The sequence below is a fragment of the Salvelinus sp. IW2-2015 genome, unplaced genomic scaffold, assembly GCF_002910315.2.
Source record: "Salvelinus sp. IW2-2015 unplaced genomic scaffold, ASM291031v2 Un_scaffold1218, whole genome shotgun sequence".
Lineage (NCBI taxonomy): Eukaryota > Metazoa > Chordata > Actinopteri > Salmoniformes > Salmonidae > Salvelinus > Salvelinus sp. IW2-2015.
The window spans coordinates 195,211-217,450 of record NW_019942784.1 but is presented as its reverse complement, the minus strand read 5'-3'; the positions used below and the strand labels follow the sequence as shown (position 1 = coordinate 217,450).

The following is a 22,240-nucleotide window of genomic DNA, read 5'->3' as shown; positions in this document are numbered from 1 at the left end:
GCTCTATGTATTTTGGTGCTTGTAAAACCATGGACTTGATATTTCATGGTTTTTGTTTCAATTCCACAGCCAGGAGAAAGTCTGTCTCTACCTGTTCTGAACTTCCCCAAGTCTTCAGGAGGTCTGAAAAGAAGGAAGAGGGACTGGYTCATTCCTCCCATCWWCTTCCCAGAGAATGYCCGAGGRCCGTTCCCCAAGAATATGGTGCAGGTAAGTGTCTTGTAYGTTAAGGATKGTTTTTCCATMACTTTAATATCAGTYTTGGACATTTCGTCAMTGACGTGAATTCTATTATCCTTGTAAACCAGATSAYGTCCAYCAATGATAAAGAMGTGAAGATCCAGTACAGCATCACTGGCGCTGGGGCAGACCTACCTCCTGTGGGACTCTTCACTGTGGACAAAAACTCTGGAACTCTCTATGTGACCCAGCCTTTGGACAGGYAGAAAAAAGYCAAKTACARTGTACGGTTTGCGTATCCTAATTTTCTTCCCTTGACTTAATTGAAAACTGATTATATGTKGTTTTAAACTAATGTTTGTCGTTACTTTTCTCTCTAGCTCCTAGCCCATGCTGTTGCAGTGGGTGCAGGTARAGCTGAGGATCCCATGGAGATCATTGTGAAAGTCATTGATATGAATGACAACAAACCTGTATTTACCCAAGATCCATTTACGGGAACAGTCCCTGAGGCATCAAAACAAGGTATGTTGTTCACACACACACTCAGTATTTACGATGCTTAACAATGTTTTTTTAAGGAAAATTATGCTAGGACGATTCAGATTCTTTTTTTTCTCACTCTGTTCAGGTGATGAGGTCATGCAGGTAACGGCCACTGATGCTGATGAAAAGGGCTCTGCCAATTCTGATGTCAGATACACCATTACCCATCAGGAGCCTCCACTACCAAGCCCCAACATGTTTGTCATCAACCCTGTGACTGGAGGGATTCGGGTTAACGCAGCTGGGTTGGACAGAGAGGTTGGTCTCTTTTCAAATCAATAGTCTTGTTGATCACTTATTCATTGTGTACATTCTACATGCATTACATTTGTGATTCTGATTTAATTTACAAAATTCGTTTCAGAAATATACCAAATATACTTTGGAAATCCAAGCTGCCGATATGGAGGGAAATGGCCTTACCAGCGTTGGCAAAGCCATCATTACAGTAACGGACAGCAATGACAACGCGCCACAGTTTGTGACGCCTTCGGTAAGCACATTTCTGAAGGCAAAATTTTAAATTGCAGCCTTACAACCGTTTTAACACAATGGAATTACCCTTTGTTGCTTTATAATCATGCTTCTCTCCTTTGCAGTACACCGTGTCAGTCCCAGAGAATAAAGTGGATGCCTTGGTGGTGAAAATGCCAGTGACTGATGGAGATGAGCCTCACTCCTCTGCCTGGGCCACCACCTACAAGATAGTTGACGGGGACCCTCAAGGCCTTTTCAGTGTGAGCACAGGCCCTAGCAAGCTGGAGGGCATCATTACAACAGCTAAGGTATGTTGAAATCCTCTCCTATAGATATATTTGAGCTGCTACACTGGAGGTGTAGCAAAAGCAGCCTGTCAATGTAGCTTTTTAGCTGCTACTTTGGAATGGTATCCTGGAAGAAGCAATTTGCACTCCCCTTCGTATTTATTTTGACAGTGAAGCAAACTTTTAATTTGACTCTAAGGTTTAAATTAGAGATCCAATGTTTCATATGAGCCGACAGTACACAATATCACATTTTTATTTGACGTCGCACCCAGATGCTCACGACTTTTGGCGGCAGTAAGAAAACCAAGAAAGCCATTCACCTTTTTATTACTTCTTAAACAAAGTTTTTGGGCTTCTCGTACACTTACAATGTTTTGATTCTTCCTTGAACAGTCACTAAGATTATATTTGGTTGTGGTCTTTACAAAATAACAATTTTGGATGCAGCAGTTGTTAGCTAGAATACTTACGCTCTATGATATGCTGTAGCAAAAGCTAGCCAAAGAGCCATTTTACTGGTTGAAGTGTTAAGTATAATGCCGTTGATTTGCAATGACACAAACATTATATTAAACAGGGCATTCATATGAGTCTTAAAATCCAATTTATTATCTATAAGTACTGTGAAATGCACTCATAAGGAGCATGTAAATATATGCTTTTTTTGCTGGAGTTCTATAAGGCCACCAACTTTCTTTGTATATTGCCCTCGTGCAGCAAACACAGGAAGGGGTCTATAGAAATGCATGGCAAATCATATATTGTCTCTTTTTTTATTGTAAATAAGAATATAATGTTTCTAAGCCCTTCTACATTTGTGTGTATGCTACCATTTTATTATGGATAATCATGAATGACTTGAATCACGATGAGTGAGTTCAAGGGATGAATTGCATACCCCCAAAAAATGTTTTTTTGGGAATGGTGAGAGGTTAGCATGTTTTGGGGGTATGAACTTTTTGCCTCCAACTTTCTCACTAATCATTATTCACGATTCATTCAGGATTATCCGTAATCATGGTAGCATCCACCTAATGTAAAGTTGTTCAGAAACATATTCTTAATTACAGTAAGTGATTCTTATTTACCATTAATTTCTATTGGGCACAACAAACTGAAAATGCATCCAAGTTTGTAGTTGCAAGCTTGACTTGTTCATGGTGTGTGAGGAATATGGAACCAAATACTCAACTTTGACTACTTTAATACTCTGTGAATTTGTAGAAATACCTATGACTAAGGGGGGGACCAGATGCATAAAGTGCTTTTATTTATAAATGGATATTTATGAAAATACCCTCAATAAAAAGTTACGTTTTGTACTGTTGCTTCATATGAAACATCTGATATAAAATCCTGGAGTAAGGAGCCAAATTAAAAGTTTTGGCTACGTTGTCCAAGTAAATGTGTAGGGGGGAGTATGCTTGTAGATATAAACACCATTATCCTGATTCTATAAAGTGTGAAGGATTCCTATGCTGATGGGCTTTTCTGTTCTTTCAACACAGCCACTTGACTTTGAGAAGAACAACAAGTACACTCTGCTGGTCATTGTGCAGAATGAAGTCCCATTTGCAATCAGCCTGCCCACCTCCACTGCTACTGTTGTAGTGAATGTGGAGGATGTGAATGAAGCTCCAGTCTTCACCCCAGTGGAGAAGATTATCAGGAAACCTGAGGACCTCCCTATTGACAGTGACCTGGTTCTGTACATAGCCACAGACCCAGACACTGCAAGGAGTCAGAAAGTCACGTAAGATTAGAACTACATTTACAATTATGTTTTGTAAGATTTGAAGAGGGGGACATTTCTTTTCAAGTGATGACTGTACAGGTTGTAAGCAATGCTCTTTTTTATTTATTTTTTACATTTACTACACAGATACAAGATACGCAATGATCCTGCTGGATGGCTAAGTATTAACAAAGACACTGGGCTGATTAAAGTCAAGAGCCTCATGGACAGAGAATCCACTTTTGTCCAAGACAACAAATACTCTGTTATTGTTCTGGGCATCGACAACGGTATTTAAATGTTCCCTTTTTCTAATGTTAATTTTTCAAATTTAGTAAATGACCACACCCCAAACTTGACCCTTTGAGTGACAGTGCTCTAATTTGGATATGCAGATGAAATCCCGGCAACTGGCACTGGCACCCTTATCATAGAGCTGGATGATGTTAATGATAATGCTCCAACCATCGACGAGAGTGTGATCAAGGTCTGCAACAAGGAGTCCTCCCCACAGCTGCTGTCAGTCACTGATAAAGACAGCGCGGGCTTTGCTGCTCCATACACCGTACAGCTTCAGGGGTCGTCCCAATATAACTGGACTGCCAGAATGAATGACACAAGTATGCATTGATTTTTCCCAGAACTACAGTACTATTCCCCCTTTTAAAACAATTGTGTTAAATGTTACCTGTTTTTCATTTCAGAGACTGGCATTATCCTGACTCTGAAGACTATGTTGGACAGTGGAGATTACACGGTTGTCCTGAGAGTGTCTGACAACCAGGGCCTGCACCATGACAGCACCGTCCAGGCCTCCGTGTGTGACTGCAAAGGAGCGGATGTCCAGTGCACCGATAAAGCTGTAGCAGGCTTCGGCATCTCTAGCATTCTGGGAATTCTAGGAGCAGTGTTACTACTCCTATGTAAGTTGTTCATTTGTTTAACCCGGCACTAAAGTGTTTAGTCAGTGCTGTCCTCGAAGCGTACGTATGTAATTGTTAATACACAGTGAAGTGCTAGTGTGTTAAGGCCCTGTGTTTATGTTGTGCTCCAGTGTTGTCTCTTCTGCTGCTCATGTTCCTGAGGAAGAGAGGTGGTGAGAAGAAGGAGCCTCTGCTGCAGGAGGACGATGTCAGGGACAACATCTACTACTATGACGAGGAGGGAGGTGGCGAGGATGACCAGGTGAGGGGAGCGCTCACCAGACTAGCTCAGAACAAGCCTACTAGGCTAGGGTTCCCCAAATGTCTCATTGTTTTTCGACAGAACAAACAGAACATACTGTCAGCTTGACACGTGTATGGCCCTGGATAAGCTCTCACAATATTAGTATTTATTAAATGCAGTCATATAGGCCACTAAGTTACATATTCAATTAGAAGTTGCATTTCCCCTCTGACACAATCTTGTGAATGTCGGGTTTGATGGATTAATGTGCAGGCAGTCGTCGATTGACTTTGTGAAAAGCCGGTTCTTGTCGTGAGTATATTGCGTTCATAGAGGAAAATGAGGACTCTGGTGTAAGTCGTTCTAAACATTGTTAGCAGAAAAAAAWGCAAGTTTCTTTATTGTGCTGTATTCCTCTGAGCGTGCCATCTAAAATGCACACAGGGACTCGGCACTCCTGAGCGCATCCCTTATTTGGCTCGATGTCTGGAATTCAATCAGCTCAGTTTGTTTTGTGGCCTCATCCAGCGAGGGTATCTTTTTTTTAGCAAGGGAGGAGAATTCTCCACCTGGGCTGACAGAGGATTACGTACAAACGCAATGATATCCTTTGGCATGCTGTAGTCTTCAAATCTGMTGGATAAGTTGTCTCTCAGCTGCTTGGTGAAAATCTTCCATCACCTCTGACAATGCTGCGGCCTGGTCCCTCTGCCTGTCGTGTCTTCAGTGTGCTGAAGTGCAGTAGCCTTCTAGATGACAAGTCCAAATCGAACAACTCAGGCTTCCCTAGTAAAGAACTCAAATTTCTCCATGTCCACGACTGTTTCCCACTTCCCACAGATATAACCCAATTTTAAGTTACAGAATATGTCCGCAAAAAGCTGCTTGCAGTTAACAATTCAATGTTTCTGCGTCTGGCTTCTATGGGGCGGAAGGGCACTGAAAGTTTTATGCTTATATTCATAATTACGTCTGAGATTTAATTATTTGCAAATAGCGATATTTTCATTGCAAATAAGACACACTGGCTTGGCATTGGGAAAAGAGAGAGATGAACGCATCTCTCTGTACATTCTTATCAACTTCGATTTTCATTAGCCGCCACCTTGATACTTTGAGAGCGACCTTTTTATCTTGCTATCAAGTAAATTGTTCTGAACAAATGTTAATGTTAAAAGTAGTGTAGGCTACGTAGACCTGTTTACCAATTAACGCACAGAAATGGACTAATTGAATAGAATGATTTTATGAGCTTAATCAGATCAATTATTGTCACTGAGTGATTGTCACACACGTACTAATCATGTGTTAAATTTGTTGTGTAGGCCAATTAATTGTGCTAATATATTTACTATGTTCTGGCCCGCCGACTGTTGACCCAGAAAAAAATTGTCCCGAGACCAAACCTGGTTGACGAACCCTGGACTAGGCTTTCCCAAGGGTCAATTTTTTGGGGGGGTTGTGATGTACATGTTATTGCAAACCATTGCATCTGTTACTCAATGTTTTTATGTTTCTATGTTTTCTGGTCTTGTAATATAATACATGTCTGTACATCTTTCCACCTTCAGGATTTCGACTTGAGCGTTCTGCACAAAGGTCTGGATAACCGTCCTGATGTTTTCCGGAATGACATCGCTCCAACCATGGCCCGGCCAGAGTATCGCCCACGACCCGCCAACCCAGCTGACATAGGCAACTTCATTGATGATGTGAGTAGTCTTGAACTGATTTATACTTTGAGTAGAATGCACAGTTAAGGTCATATCTAGGTCATCTGGAGATTATTTGTCATGGAAATAACTGGATTTGACATGGATAATGTCAGTTTGCATGTTTAGAATTTGTGCTGTATAGTCACCAAGGTGGTAAAATGTAATCTTTCTGTTGACCAGAACCTGAAGGCAGCTGACAACGACCCCACTGCTCCTCCCTACGACTCCCTCCTGGTGTTTGACTATGAAGGAGGTGGCTCCGAGGCCGGTTCCCTCAGTTCCCTCAACTCCTCCAACTCAGGAGACGACCAGGACTACGATCTCCTTCAACAGTGGGGCCCGCGCTTCAAGAAGCTGTCTGACATGTACGGAGGAGGAGAGGATTGAGGAGTCAGTCAGCCACTAAACCTTTTTGCTTGGAAACTGTCCGGTTCTCCACACTTGGGTCTGTAGACTGAAGACATTTTCTTTATTTCCCCTTTTTATGTGTTTCGGGCACATCTATAGTTTGGCAATTTGATTTGTGCAGACATGGGATCATTTTAGAAAAAATGTGTTCAATGCTCGTCTTCAGCATGGGGAGGGTGGCACACTCTTGGCTCTGCACTAGCAGGATGTTGACATGGATTTTACACAGTTCAGCAGTTCTTTCTAATGGACTCTTAACAACCCCAGATTGTACTTGAATTTAATATGCTTCGTTTGCTGTTTTTTGCTTCTATGTTGGCGTCGTATCAAATTTCTTTTTTTAAATTGATATATATAGATGACTATCCTTTGGCATGAAATTGAAGTTACTGAAAGCCAAATCAGCCTTACGATTGTTTTGTTAGCTGAGATTAATTATCAAGCTCAATAAATGCTTTTAAAAATGTTTGATAAACATCTAAGTTTGGGTTGTTTTATTCCTTTTCATTTTATTCATTAATCACTAAGTATATATTTTTTTTTTTCTGAAGAAGCTCACAGTTCTGCTTTTTTTATTAAAGATATCCCTTTGGTACAATGATGGATGTTAATATTTGTATTAAATTGTAATTTATGTCTTTATTTTGAGCTAAATTATTCAAATTCACAGCTGAGACACTAGATGGCGATGATTGAATAAAACAGGTCTTGGTCAATGAATGATGGCATTTCCTTGTCCCACAGAACAGTTTGTACAAGTTATATTTAAGTAATAAGGCCGGAGGGGGTGTGGTGTATATGGCCAACATATCTCGGCTAAGGGCTGTTCTTAAGCACGATGCAACACTGAGTGCCTGGACAGAGTCCTTAGCCGGGGTTTATTGGCCATATACCACAAAACCCTGAGATGCCTTACTGCTATTATAAACTGGTTACCAATGTAATTTAGAGCAATAAAAATGTATATTTTGTCATAGCTGTGTCATATCAGTCCGTATACCATGGGTATCAGCCAATCAGCAGGGCTCGAACCATTTATAGGCTACCTTAGACATTTAGACTCATGCATGTGATTTTAAGGCACAATGTGCAATTTTAAACATTTGTTTTGTCTTAGCCTTCAGGTGTAGGTGGTTATGGTCATTGTATTTTTATTATTTTCCAGTCATCTGTTCAAGCAAGTGAATACTTGCACACATCATAAATAAGTTAAGGTTGCTTTTAGTTGGCTACCCCACTGACCTCCCCTCCTTGAACGCTAGTTTGGCTGCCTCAATAGGATGCACTTCATGGAATGGAAAATGACTGGTCCAGGAATGCGCTTTGTTTCCAAAGCTTTCAAATGAGACATGGAAAGAAACAGAATAATAGACAAGGAACTTCTCACGTAACACTTCAAGTCTGTCTTTCTATACAAGTAAGCATAGGATACAAAAAACTTGCATTCATTCAAATAAACACCGTCATTTGGCCTAATCATAGGTCTGGACTATGAGCACATGTTTTATGAAGGTGTAGGAAGTTTTTGTAGGCTAGTTCAACCAACAACAAAAAACATTTGGCCATTTTTGCTATACCATGTGATAGTGAGAAAGTTTGTAGAATAAAGAAAAACGAGTATAGAAAAAATAAATACCGGTTAGGCAATATTTTTTGACTAATTATAAAGCCGATTCAGATCGCCTGTCTACGGGCTTGCAGACTACTGTGTTGCGATGCACCTGTTTTGTTGGGGTATGCTGATCGACGCAGAGGTGCCGCCCCCATGCACTTGTCCTTTCATTCTAATTGGTCCGACAGGGTGTGTATGCTAATTCTCAGCGACCGCTGCACCTGACTCTCCACTCCACGGAAGAATGCAAGGCAAAAGACAGCCTCCAAGTAACAGCTATTTATTCAACAGGTCATCCTACTCAACGAGCACTCACTTGTTACATTATTGCGGCGCTGCAGACTCATCAATAACAGAGCTAGCTATATGATAAAGATGCCAAGGTCTTTTCTGGTGAAGAAACATCTCACTAATAAGAAGCCAAACTATGGAATTCTGGATTCAAAAGTAGACGGTACTTATAAAATCTACTTAAATTATACATTTCTATCGTTGTGTTGTATATTCTCATCTAGTTCTATAAAAAAAAATACCGATGTGAATACCTTTGCTATTTTGTCTGTTGGCTATATCTTGCATTATTTAAATAAAAAAATATGAATTTATCGTTATTTATTTTTATTCCATTCATAGCCCATTTTAAAAAGGAATTGTATTTTTGCTTTGAGTAATTGAACACACTAGGCCTATAACTCAAACAATATGTTTTCAGCATAGTCTAAAATTATGTTCGTTATAGGAAAGTAAATAATGATGGATTGAACTGATACCTTGGAATAGAATACAACAAATGCGGTTTTGGAGTTTAGCAGGTGCAAAATCTGTCACACAAAAGAAGAGATTAATAGTCCCTTCTTCTGGGATCTGAAGGGTCCTATTAAGCGCGTTCAAGAGGCTAATGTAGTGTCCTTCGAGGCTCCTTTTACCCCCGAAATGTGCCTTAGGTCTGTGTTTTTGTTCCAATTCACCCCTTAAAGCGAGCTAGCCTCCCACCCTCCTGTATTGAACTGTCAAGATTACCATTAAAGAAGTGGAAAAGAAAACGTATGTGACTGAAATCAGATTCGTTTTTTTGTAAGGAAAATAGAATAGTGCCAGTTGGCTATGCTATGGGAATGCATTGGAACATTGGATGTTATGCAAATCCATATGCACAATAGAGTCCCGCAGTACTTTGAGACTGCTCCTAATATTGTAAATTAATGTCAAATGTTTAACTATACGTTTTAACATATTACTAAATGATACCTAATTATTCTCATAGAGCCTGATTAAAACATTTGAGTGTACTTGTAAAACAGTTTTAACACAAAATGGTGTTTGTCATTACAGCTCTCCACACCAGCCTGGTCCAGCTTGAGGTACCCTGTTACATCCCCAGCACTCCTCAGCCCCTGGAGGGTTGGCTGCCAGGGCCAAGTCTCATCCCCACACCAGCCTCCATGCACTCTCCCAAGGTAGACAGGCTGCCTTCAAGGGACACCAGCTTGTCCCTGCATAGCTCAACAAAGGAAATCACCTACCCCCTGTCAGTGTCTCACAACAATCCGCTAAGAGACTCACAGTCCGGACTTAAGTCCCTGGGAACCATGGAACCCCAGATCTTCCTGCTCTCACAAGACTTCAGACACCTGGAGGAGAGGGGCAGCATGCCCAATCCCCTCCTGGGCCTTGTCCACTCTGGTGTTAGTCAGGAGCGCTTTGAATGCTTTGACTGCCACAAAGCCTACTTCACCTTCTCTGGGCTGGCCAAGCACAGGCAGTTGCACTGTGAGTGGCAGTGTCACAAGTACTTCTGCTGCAAGTACTGTGACAAGGAGTARGTGAGRCTGGGAGCMCTGAAGATGCACATCCGAACACACACACTGCCCTGCGTCTGCAAACTCTGTGGGAAGGCCTTCTCCAGGCCTTGGCTGCTCCAGGGACACATTCGCACACATACAGGTASGGACAGAGTAATGTACAYCCGMCAACACTTTTRACCTTTATTCACCTGRTTCATGAATTGAGCTTGACTTCACARRYTCRCYTATTCAGTTACCCACTWGGGCTCTGAGTTMATCAATTCCTTTTTTCAGGTGAGAAGCCCTTCTCCTGCCCACACTGCAGCCGGGCGTTTGCTGACCGCTCCAACCTCCGAGCACACCTACAGACACACTCTGACATCAAGAAATACCAGTGCAAGAGTTGCTCCAAAACCTTCTCCAGGATATCTCTGCTCTCCAAGCATGAAGAGGCTGGCTGCTCCCCACTGTCCTGATGCCGTTTACTGCCAGTGCTGCCCACTCTGTGCCTGTTGCCTACTTGCCTAGACTAGGTCTGGTTCTACTAACATCAGACTTCCCTCACAAAGCACTGGAGATAGACTGCTATTAATGACACGGAGCTCTGACTACTGTATGTTTTTGTTCTCTGACATTTCAAGCTCATGAAATAAGCACAATGGACTGTGTCCAAAGACTTTCTTATGTCATATATTTGACATATGAAGTAGTTGCTTGACATCAAGAAAAAATGAGAAAAGTTGTTATCGCATGCTGCCAAAAATACTTGAAATTTAAAAGCRGTGAGGTTTTCGATTGTGTTATTGATGGTTACCTGTGCCTTTTGAATAAATGTATAGCTGGAGTATACAATTTTGTATGAACTTTGTTTGTTTAAAAACAATAAATACCTATTTTTGTACAATTGCCTTGTATTATGCCTAAATATGAAAACATACATAATCATGTGAGACATGAACCACTGAGATGAAAACACAAGCCCTAGTCTAAGTCAAGAAATATTGAAGAAACCCACTTTTCTAAAATCAAAACAAATGCTGAGTGTCTGCTGAAGAGTACACAAGTAGAGTACTAGGACTACATGTTATCACTTTGCTATCAGTGACTCAGCACGTTCCTACTTTACGAGCATTTCTTGGCATTGTGAGATCACTGGTGAACTGTGAAAATCATCATGGGCGCACAGGAAACTGGAGAATAAAGCGATTAGGATAAACGGAAAACAGATAGTGTGGTTGACATTCTGGCAGTGTTCTTGTGACACCCCTATCCCCAGGCAGGATCTCTCAGGGGTCTCTGAGACGGGAGCATTTAAATCCCTCAGCTAATTAAAGTATTTTTGGAGGGCAGCTGGTGAAGGAGGATATTTTAAGAGTCTAAATAAAACTGTGATGTTTCCCATTTGTAAAGGTGCATGGAAAATTCGTATTAAATATATCTGTTCATTGGCAGGTGGAGGGAGGCCAGCTGCATGCCGCGGTGGCGCCATGCCAGGCCTTGCGGGGGGGCTGGGTCGACTCTTTCCAGTTGCTCAGCACAGGTGGAGCAGCTGAGTGGAGAGAGCTCCCCAAACACATGGCCTGTCACTGCCAGTCGGGAGAAACACTGCTTTTCTCCAGCAGAATCCTAAACATGTCAAGCATGTCCCAAGGCACTCCAAACACGKGCAGGTTGTGGAGCAACTTGGCTGTCTGTTAGATGATTGGTAGAGTAGAAAGAGGAATGGGGATTGGATGCTGTGTTGGCACTGGCCGGCAATTAAATGTTTGTCAACTGTTTACTTGTACACTGTTTCACATATACGGCCATGGCAGCAATAGCCAGCTATCTACAGTACCTGCAACTGGAGAGGGTCAACCCCCTTTGACCAATAAAAATGAAGTTTTTTTTCTTGTTATAACCACCACTCATTTAATAATAATAAATAAATAAAAAATCCATAAAGGGTGAACAAATAAAAATATCAATGTGCTAAATGTTAAATGTACATTGATTGCACATATTATGAATTGCTCTGTATAAGAGTGTCTGCCATCAGGGTTTCCCAAACTCGGTCCTGGGGCCCCCCCTTCYTGCACGTTTTGGTTTTTGCCCTAGCACTACACAGCTGATTCAAATAACCAAAGCTTGATGATGAGTTGGTTATTCAAATCAGCTGTGTAAGCCAGGGCAAAACCCAAAACGTGCACCCAGGGGGAAACTCTGTGCTAAATGACTAAAATGTTAACATACACAGTAGGTGACATAGTTGTGGGACTAAAACGACACCTGGAAGTTTCTAAGTTGGGGGAGAAATGGTATCTTGGGCCAAAAAACCCATAACTTAGCAGGAAGCCCACGCAGAGCAGAGCTCATCGAGCCAGGCCAGTGTTTTCAGGAGGCCAGGTCCCGTGTGGCAGGGCTCTGGCACCACCGTCACAGCTCCCTGGGGTGTTGCTGGGGGATTTTAGTGGAGACTGACATGGCAGACGTATTTCTCAGCATATCCTGCCTGGAGCCGTCTCGGCCCATCCTTCACCTTTCTGACGCATTCAATTTATACAAACATAATTATTTTGCAGCAGGACACCATGGACCCAGTCAATCATGGACAACTTCCAGTACTACTAACATTATGGAGATCATTATGAATYTAACCGTATCAGAGGTTTGATAGAAAAGTTGATCAGCCTTTACTGGACAGACCCAGAGGATGAGGACGATAGACAAACACAAGGCTCGGCTCCAGACGTGATCATGACCTCTGTTGCCGTTCTCCATGACGTCAGCTGACGCCACAGCGGCTCCGAACTATAGCCACTGTGACGCCACAAAAGACTCCTCTSACCCTATAAATACCCTGTAGTCAGGGCAAGAGAGGCATGGACCTGATACCCATACAGCAGCAGATGGGTCAAAAATAGAGGCAGTGGGGCTATTTCTGACCCAGTGTGAATTGGGTCTGGCCAAACTCTAGCCCCTGGGGTGGGCTGACAGGAGCCTCCAGTCTCTCTCAGGTCCCTGGCAAAGATGAGTGGAACCTAGAGAGTTTCCAATGCTCCGAGCGAGTGAGTTAGCTTTCTCCAATTCCATAGAGCTGTGCCTCGTTGTTTCCCTTTGGAACAATCCCTGGGCCTGATCCAGGGATTCGCCTACCAGTAACCCCCCCCATACGGTTTCTCAGCTGCTGGGGATTTCACTCCCATCTCCACTTGTCCTGCTACTCTGCTGTATCGTATCAACTCCTGGGATGATTTGATAGCATAGAGGTCGAGGAGTTACCGTCCATCGAGATAGAGAAGGTGCTTTGATATACACTGCTAAAAAAAATAAAGGGAACACTTAAACAACACAATGTAACTCCAAGTCAATCACGCTTCTGTGAAATCAAACTGTCCACTTAGGAAGCAACACTGATTGACAATACATTTCACATGCTGTTGTGCAAATGGAATAGACAAAAGGTGGAAATTATAGGCAATTAGCAAGACACCCCCAATAAAGGAGTGGTTCTGCAGGTGGTGACACCAGACCACTTCTCAGTTCCTATGCTTCCTGGCTGATTTGGTCACTTTTGAATGCTGGCGGTGCTTTCACTCTAGTGGTAGCATGAGACAGAGTCTACAACCCACACAAGTGGCTCAGGTAGTGCAGCTCATCCAGGATGGCACATCAATGCGAGCTGTGGCAAGAAGGTTTGCTGTGTCTGTCAGCGTAGTGTCCAGAGCATGGAGGCGCTACCAGGAGACAGGCCAGTACATCAGGAGACGTGGAGGAGGCCGTAGGAGGGCAACAAACCCAGCAGCAGGACCGCTACCTCCACCTTTGTGCAAGTTGGAGCACTGCCAGAGCCCTGCAAAATGACCTCCAGCAGGCCACAAATGTGCATGTGTCAGCATATGGTCTCACAAGGGGTCTGAGGATCTCATCTCGGTACCTAATGGCAGTCAGGCTACCTCTGGCGATCACATGGAGGGCTGTGCGGCCCCACAAAGAAATGCCACCCCACACCATGACTGACCCACCGCCAAACCGGTCCTGCTGGAGGATGTTGCAGGCAGCAGAACGTTCTCCACGGCGTCTCCAGACTCTGTCACGTCTGTCACATGTGCTCATGTGCTCAGTGTGAACCTGCTTTCATCTGTGAGAAGCACAGGGCGCCAGTGGCGAATTTGCCAATCTTGGTGTTCTCTGGCAAATGCCAAACGTCCTGCACGGTGTTGGGCTGTAAGCACAACCCCCACCTGTGGACGTCGGGCCCTCATACCACCCTCATGGAGTCTGTTTCTTACCGTTTGAGCAGACACATGCACATTTGTGGCCTGCTGGAGGTCATTTTGCAGGGCTCTGGCAGTGCTCCTCCTTGCACAAAGGTGGAGGTAGCCGTCCTGCTGCTGGGTTGTTGCCCTCCTACGGCCTCCTCCACATCTCCTGATGTACTGGCCTGTCTCCTGGTAGCGCCTCCATGCTCTGGACACTACGCTGACAGACACAGCAAACCTTCTTGCCACAGCTCGCATTGATGTGCCATCCTGGATGAGCTGCACTACCTGAGCCACTTGTGTGGTTGTAGACTCGTCTCATGCTACCACTAGAGTGAAAGCACCGCCAGCATTCAAAAGTGACCAAAACATCAGCCAGGAAGCATAGGAACTGAGAAGTGTCTGTGTCACCACCTGCAAAACCACTCCTTTATTGGGGTGTCTTGCTAATTGCCTATAATTCCACCTGTTGTCTATTCCATTTGCACAACAGCATGTGAAATGATTCAATCAGTGTGTTGCTTCCTAAGTGGACAGTTTGATTTCACAGAAGTGTGATGACTTGGAGTTACATTGTGTGTTTAAGTGTTCCCTTATTTTTTTTAGCAGTGTTTTCTATTTGTCTAGAGCATTTATTTTGATCAGTTGGTTGTAGTGATGAGAATCTACTGTAGATTAGAGATTAGATAGTATTTATGTGCATTGGATAAAACTAGTGACAGCTATCTCATGATAAATTCATGTCAAAGACCCAAAACATCACAGAAATCATGAAAAGCACACGTACTCTAGAGAAGAGAGGTGAAGGAAGATAAATCAGTGATTTGTCTGTAAAATGTTTATTGAATGTTGAAGCACAACTGACTTTAAACAGAATAAAATTAGTTTGTATTTCCGCCAACAGACACAAATTAAAATGTATCGGTGTTGTATTTGAATATCAAGCTCTTGATAAAAGCTCTTGCAAAAGTATTCAGGCCCCTTAGATTTCTTCACATTTTATTGTGTTACAAAGTGGGATTCAAATGGATTTAATTGTACATTTTTTGTCAACAGTCTACACAAAATAATCTGTAATGTCAAAGTGGAAGAAAAATTATATATGAAAAAAAMATAAATAAAACATTCATAGCTAAAATATAGTTGCTGCATAAGTATTTAGCCCATTTGTTTAGACAAGCCTAAATTAGTTCAGGAGTAAAATTTGGCCTAATAAATCCCATAATAATTTGCATGGAATAATGGGGGTTGACATGATTTTTGAATGACTACCCCTTCCTCTGTCCCCCCTACATACAACATCTGTAAGGTCCCTCAGTCAAGTATTGAATTTCAAGCACAGATTGATCTACAAAGACCAGGGAGCTTTTCGACAGTCTCATAAAGAAGGGCAGTGATTGGTAGATGGGTAACAATAACAGATTAGACATTGTATATCTCTGTAAGCATGGTCAAGCTAATAATTATGCTGTGGATTATGTATTAAACCACCCAGACACATCAAAGATAGTCATCCTTCTAAACTGAGCTGCAGGACAGGGATGTCACCATGAGGCCATTGGTGATTTTAAAACAGCTACAGAGTTCAATGGCTGTGATGGGAAAACTAAGGAAGGATCAACAACATTGTAGTGACTCCACAATAATGACCTAAATGACAGTGAAAAGAAGAATACAAATATACAGAATAAAAATATTCCAAAATATGCATCGAAAGTAATAATGCAAAAACAAAATCAGCAAAGGAATACACTTTWTGGCTTAAATGCAAAGCCTTTGGAGCAAATTCAACGCATCACTATGTAACTGCCTCCTTATTTTCAAGCATYGTGGTGGCTGCATCGTGGTATGGGTATGCTTGACATTGGCAAATACTGGGGAATTTTTCAAGATAAAAACAAACGGGATGGAGAGAAGCACAGGCAAAATCCTAGAGGAAAACCTTCTTCAGTCTGCTTTACACCAGATACTGGGAGATGAATTCACCTTTCAGCCYGACAATAACCTACAACCAAATCTAGACTGGAGTTGCTTACCAAGAAGACAGTGAATGTTCCTGAGTGGCCAAGTTACAGTTTTGACTTAAAACTGCTATAAATTCTATGGCAAGACTTGAAAGTTGCTGCCATGATCCCCAACATTTTGACAGAGCTTGAAAATAATACTGGGCAAATATTGCACAATTCAGATGTGCAAAGCTCTTATACACTTATCCAAGAAGACCCACAGCTGTAATCGATGCCAAAGGTGTGTCTAACGTAAGGTGTTTCTAATGTATTGACTCAGGGAGCTGAATACTTATGCAACGACTATATTTTAGTTATTTAATTTGTATGAATAAAAAAAATATATAGAATTCTTCTTCCACATTGACATTCCAGAGTGTTTTGTGTAGATTGTTGACAAAAAATGGCAAATAAATCAATTTTAATCCCACTTTGTAACACAATAAAATGTGAAGAAAACCTATGGATCTGAATAGGCACTATCTATTTTCAAACTGGTTTCCAATAGGCCGATGTGGCATGGGGTCATACAGTATCAGTCTATTGGAAAATTTGTATCAATGAAAAGTGTTAAAGACCATCTGGTAAAAGATCCATTTAGAATAGCACTGTAAATTAGGGATAGTACCTACAGCCTTTAGACAAAAGAAGAATCCTATATCGGCACCAGATTTAATATTTGGGATTAGCGAGTGGGTCAAAGTTGACATTTTTCCAGTGTGTGTTGGCCTATGAGCACATCATGGACAGTACTACCTACATCCACATGTTGCCATGGCAACGTCATCAAAGCATGAGTGCATGCAAGCTCAGCTTGACTTCAGGGGATATCCAGCCGGGTCATGTCTATATGGATATTAATACAAACGTTTAGGCCTATAAATACTGGATAACCTGTTTATAATAAGCATGCCACTACTCCATTGCTAGTATCATAGTAATACAATCCCAGTTGCCACTTATAGCCCCTGTGAAGACAAAGTGGGGCTATTTTTAGTCTATCCAGAGGATGCTATCTGGCCTGGTGGGATATTTTTATGAACGACCTCAGCACAGCCTTGCACGGATTCGAATATGTGGAATATTTTCCACAGCGAGTGTTTATAAATATATCTTGCTCCTGTAGCTCCCTGACACACTGAGTATGAATGCTGTGTTGCACTTGATACCAAAACCCTGCCACTATGCTGCTGTGGACTGGGGGTGGGGCGATTCAGGGGGTAGTTATATCTGTTCACTTGTTGTGGAAAAAAAGCCCTGCAGGCCTGAACAGGTGCAGCTTGGTAACATTTAGAGGCCCGTTGAAATCAGCCAACTCCCCCGCCCTATTTTCCAACTGATATCTGAGATTTTTTTCGTCCTAGGGCTGCTTGCTCACAACATTCCCTTTCCATGCCCTGACCTTTAACCCCAAAGTTAAAGTTGTCCCATTATTCAAAGGAGTCCATATTCAGAGTGCATAGCGATTGTAACTGTGAAACAGCTATATCATTTACAAGATTTGATTAATGACCAGCCAACAGTAAAGGTCCATGTTCCAAAAATTTTCCAAAATGTTTTGGCTTGCCATGCTAATTATATTGTACTTACAAAACATTGTATTTATCAATACATAAAAATWAAAAAATGGTGCTTGAAAATTATAAATGATCATGAATGATCAATGATCTGAAATATAGTATCATTGGTAAAGATTATGAATATGTGTGTGCACTTTTGATGATAATCAAATGCAGCTTTGTTCAACGACATTGTTTCATATGAAAGCTCAACAGACAGAAGGGTATTTCTGCATGATCCCTCACTATCTTCTTGATTTAGTCTCTTTGCCTGTATGTGTGTGCTGCCATTCAGTAACACACTTTCTCTCTGATATAATGGAAGAGGACTGGTCTGCACGGCATCAGTGGCTGACCCATGCCTGGTTCCCAGGCCCCAGTATGGGGATGGATAGGGAGGGAAGGGGGTTCAAGGGCCAGGTGTTTTGGGGACAGGGGAGCGCTGGACTACAATGGTGGTCGCTCAAGGTCAGGAAGATTACATCGGTTGATGCACTCAAGATTAATAATCCCATATTTAATGACAAACAGCAAGATGATAAAGTCATCATTTTATAACATATTATTTTTATATTAAATTATTTGGTTGATTATGCAAAAARGTCAACGCTTTATTTCTTCATTATAAGGAAGGTCTATGTAGTGTCACTTGTCATTTKTTTCTCTTGGGGTGAGTGAAGTGTTTTTTTTTGACTGTTTGACTGTTTTCACACACTATGACACCAGTCACCCTTAAAACCTGCAGAGGTGAAACACAAACAGAGGATCTTAGAGATGACAACGGGTAATGAGGAGAATGTTTTCAACCAGTCTGAATAGCGTGTGTGGAGTTTGAAAGGTCTTTATAACCAAGCCTCAGTTGTATTAACATAACACAACAAACTCCACCAATCCATAGCTCAATCAAAAGCATCCTCCAGTGTGGCCCATGTCACAGGGGCTGCCCTCTYCTCTGTTAAGACTGTGGTTAATTGGACCAGTTCACCTTGAGTAACTAATGTGTAGGACCCTCGTGTCCTCTTAAAGACTATCCCAGACTATAGCAACACCTCCACACTTGCTCAAAACACAAATGCCTAAACTTAACAGCTGGACAATCCCATATCCATTCACCTGGCACCCAGCTTCTGTCCCATGTAGAAAGGAAGACAATGYCAGTATCATTATTAATAGGGCCAGGGGGCTAATCACAAGCAAAAGAGAGAAATGATTGTTGGGTGAAGCGTTTACAYTTGTGACACCAGTCCAGGCCGCACCACAGAGTAAAGGTCTGATTGTGAGAGCAGTTTTGCTTCAGATGCCGCCCGTCTCCAGACACCACACCGGTTTGGAGGGTCTGCATGCTTGCCCTCTGTCTTCCGTCACCTCGGTGCTGCAGTGTTGTCACAGAAGGTCCCTGTCGCCTTCCATTTAGAGCACCTCCAAAGACAGGCATCTCCCTGGCAACCAGTGGTTGTTTACAGTCCTCTTGGGTCCACAGTGAGCTCTGGGTCCCCCATTCTCATGTTGAAAAAGGCCCCCACTAAAAGAGATTGTCAGCCCTCTATTCACTGCCAGTAATTATGCGTTGTACCCKATGTCTCACACCTCCCTGTGTACGCTACTTGTTACATACCAGCAGAAGACAGGGATCTTCTCCTGACAATACTCCTGATTAAAGTTAGWCTCTAATTTCAGTTCAAAGATCACAACGCAGTAAATACGTTACCCATTCAAGGTGAAGGTTGTAGTGGGGGTATCAAATGAAAAAAAATCTAGCGACAACATAATATCAGGAAGGAAAAAAAATAGTGGGATGGGTCAGTGTTTTTATTGAGGGGAAAACAAATCTGCTACAAATACAATATCTTATTAAAGTTCAAACAGTGTTATAACTTAAATATCCACATTATGCTGCTAACAATCAACCYTTGTTATTACTGGTATTATTACTATTTTTCAAGAATGCATAAATCACATTTAAACACACACAGGCCCTGACAGTAGGGCCAAAGCCCCATGGTGGGTATCTAGGGTACAGTGGCCCTGAAGGAAACTTCCTGGTTCCTGGTGTAGCTCAGTCCCCCCTGGGGAGGACAACATCAGCCTGTGTCTAGACTGAGTGACATTACATGACACTCCCAGGGCAGCCAAGTCCTGGGGGACACAGTCAGAGACACAGGCTCTGTCTTCTCTGATTGCTGTGATACCAGTCTTTATGAAAGTCTATTTCCTGTCAGCCTTACCAAGTTCAGAACAGACAGTCTCAGTAAGGCCCTCTTGACAAAAATGACCTAACAAAGTTCATACAAAATAGTTTCCTTTTTTTTCTGTCCCTGTTTTTGGTGTATGTCTCTGTTGCAGGTGGTCTATCAGTGTGTGACCTGCAACATTGAGTTTATTTGACAGAGATTGGGCTGGTTCTGACCACAAGCAGGACCTCTGGGATGATGATATACAGTACAGTGAATTATGCATGGATGCAACAATACACAAAGAGTGAAAAGTATACATTTCAGGTGTACTCCATACAAAATCTACATGTTAGGCTACAGCTGTGCACATGAACGCTGATCTAAACATACAATACCTTTAACCTTACAAACATTTATAAAATAGCATCATTATTAGGTAYTAAAAAGGCTGAGTAAATGATTAAATTAAAGATACGTAACAATTCCTTGCTGCCCCAGAAGAAACTCAGGATTTCTCATGGTGATGACAGTTTTTCTCTAATGGCCACCCCTGTCAATAATGTGCCAACCAGTAAAATACATTTAAACACCGAAAATATAACATGTCGATGTCTATCAAATAAGGATGCATTATCTCCAAGAACACTTTGACTAAGCTGAGAGTAAATTTTTGTTTGTAACACTTTTGTACATCTGGGATGGTTTTCTCAGTCTGTTTTGCAATATATACCCATCTATAAAATATTAACGACACAGACAAATTGTCTGTACCGTCCCAGTACACCAAAACATCACCATGTTATGACTGAGATAATAATTAACATTCCCTCTGCTCTTACACAAAAACAGCCACAACTTACATTATCATCCATCATGAAATGTACATATTGGAATGAAAAAAAGAATAATAATTACAAMAAAAAAAAATCTGCCCTTTTTCTAAATATATTTTTTTATTATAGTGCAATATTTCAATGCATTCCCGTGGAAAATATATAACTTATTAAAAAAACGAATACATTCTCATTCGTAGTTACCACAGGGACCTAAACCTAAATGTTGCATTCTCTACCGTATGTACAATTCTCCTCGGAAACAAGGAAAAACACAAATGGACAGACCATTATACTTTTACTAGTCAGTCTAGTAACAAATAATCACAATACATAATATCTTCCTCCATTGCGCGCTATAAAATCTAACCAGTTTCCTATAAGGCATCCTTCATCAGAGTGAACCAAAACATGATCTTAAATCTCCATAGATCAATGCTAGCTCAACGGGTACACTACTACTCAAACATGGCTTATAATTTGGACATCTACTTGGGGGCAACATACTTTTATAATTGTATCCCTTTGAAGCAAAGTGCCTTTAAAGACATTTTTATCATATGATTGAATATGCAGCTGTTCTGCAGTTTTGTTTAAATCCAACTTTAATAATTACTGCGCTATCAGAAAGTGGATATCTTTAACAAACCATTGGAACAGAATGATTGTAACAGGACTGGAATGTGTATGGTATACTCAAACAGATTTTCACAGCTCTGACCAATGGGTTTTGGGGAGACCCCACTGAGACAGTAGCAGTGTGGATCCTGGAAGGTAAATGGCCTAGCAATATTGCACTGATTCTGTAGTGTAGCAATGTACACTTTTACATTTTACTATCAGACCAACATTGGTGTTCAAGACAATAATTAGCATAAAACTGGACTCTTATGGGGCAGCAACCAATTCCACCACAAGGATAGACTTATCCAACAATACTCACCTCATAATATTTCACTTCTTGCACTTCTCCTAGTGGGCACTAAACCAAACAGAATACTAGTGGGCACTAAACCAAACAGAATACTGTGCATGGGTATAAACTGACGGAGTAACACTGACTTAAATTACTATTGACTTGTGCCCGGCCTATTTTGAGACTGGGGTGCCCTCTTGTGTTTGAGACAGTGTATTACTCATAGGCCCTAAAATCCTGCTAACAACTGTTTGATGGCAGCAGTACAGTACCAATGGGTACTTTGAAAAAGGTGGGAAAACAACGAACACATCTCCAATACACATGTTTCTTATTATTAGTAAACCATTTGAAAACAGAAACATTTTCCAAAAATATATTTGATCTTGTTTGGTGCTTCATAAAAATATCAGCAGAGTAACAGCAGTGTGAAGAATAAATGCAGTACTATAATTATGTTTCTTAACTATGAAATAAGAACAATCTATAGTTCAATTACGTAGAAAAATGTGACAAGTGCAAGTATTCACAAGAACTCTGAATACAAAAGGGGATAGTTTGTTTTGATTCGCGTTGCAAATGTTAGTGTGTTGTTGT

At 41.6% G+C, this 22,240-nt stretch overlaps 1 protein-coding gene and 1 pseudogene across 2 annotated transcripts in view; both read left to right on the top strand.

Annotated features, from left to right (window-relative positions):
* The window catches only part of cdh1 (cadherin 1, type 1, E-cadherin (epithelial)), a 48,857-nt gene extending 41,619 nt beyond the window's left edge, over window positions 1-7,238 (top strand). Inside the window, exons 4-16 of one of the 2 annotated variants that reach the window (XM_024137519.2) lie at window positions 70-210; window positions 309-464; window positions 561-705; window positions 812-984; window positions 1,091-1,219; window positions 1,326-1,511; window positions 3,002-3,246; window positions 3,376-3,518; window positions 3,624-3,848; window positions 3,933-4,151; window positions 4,283-4,413; window positions 5,967-6,107; window positions 6,291-7,238. In XM_024137519.2, coding sequence (XP_023993287.1) covers window positions 70-210; window positions 309-464; window positions 561-705; window positions 812-984; window positions 1,091-1,219; window positions 1,326-1,511; window positions 3,002-3,246; window positions 3,376-3,518; window positions 3,624-3,848; window positions 3,933-4,151; window positions 4,283-4,413; window positions 5,967-6,107; window positions 6,291-6,497 — 2,241 coding nt within the window. In that variant the 3' untranslated portion in view covers window positions 6,498-7,238. The remainder of the gene's footprint in view (window positions 1-69; window positions 211-308; window positions 465-560; window positions 706-811; window positions 985-1,090; window positions 1,220-1,325; window positions 1,512-3,001; window positions 3,247-3,375; window positions 3,519-3,623; window positions 3,849-3,932; window positions 4,152-4,282; window positions 4,414-5,966; window positions 6,108-6,290) is intronic. The other variant, XM_070438836.1, reaches the window with a different exon arrangement.
* Window positions 7,239-7,340: 102 nt separating this feature from the next.
* Window positions 7,341-10,812, top strand: LOC112070104 (zinc finger protein SNAI2-like; annotated as a pseudogene).
* Window positions 10,813-22,240: the final 11,428 nt, after the last annotated feature.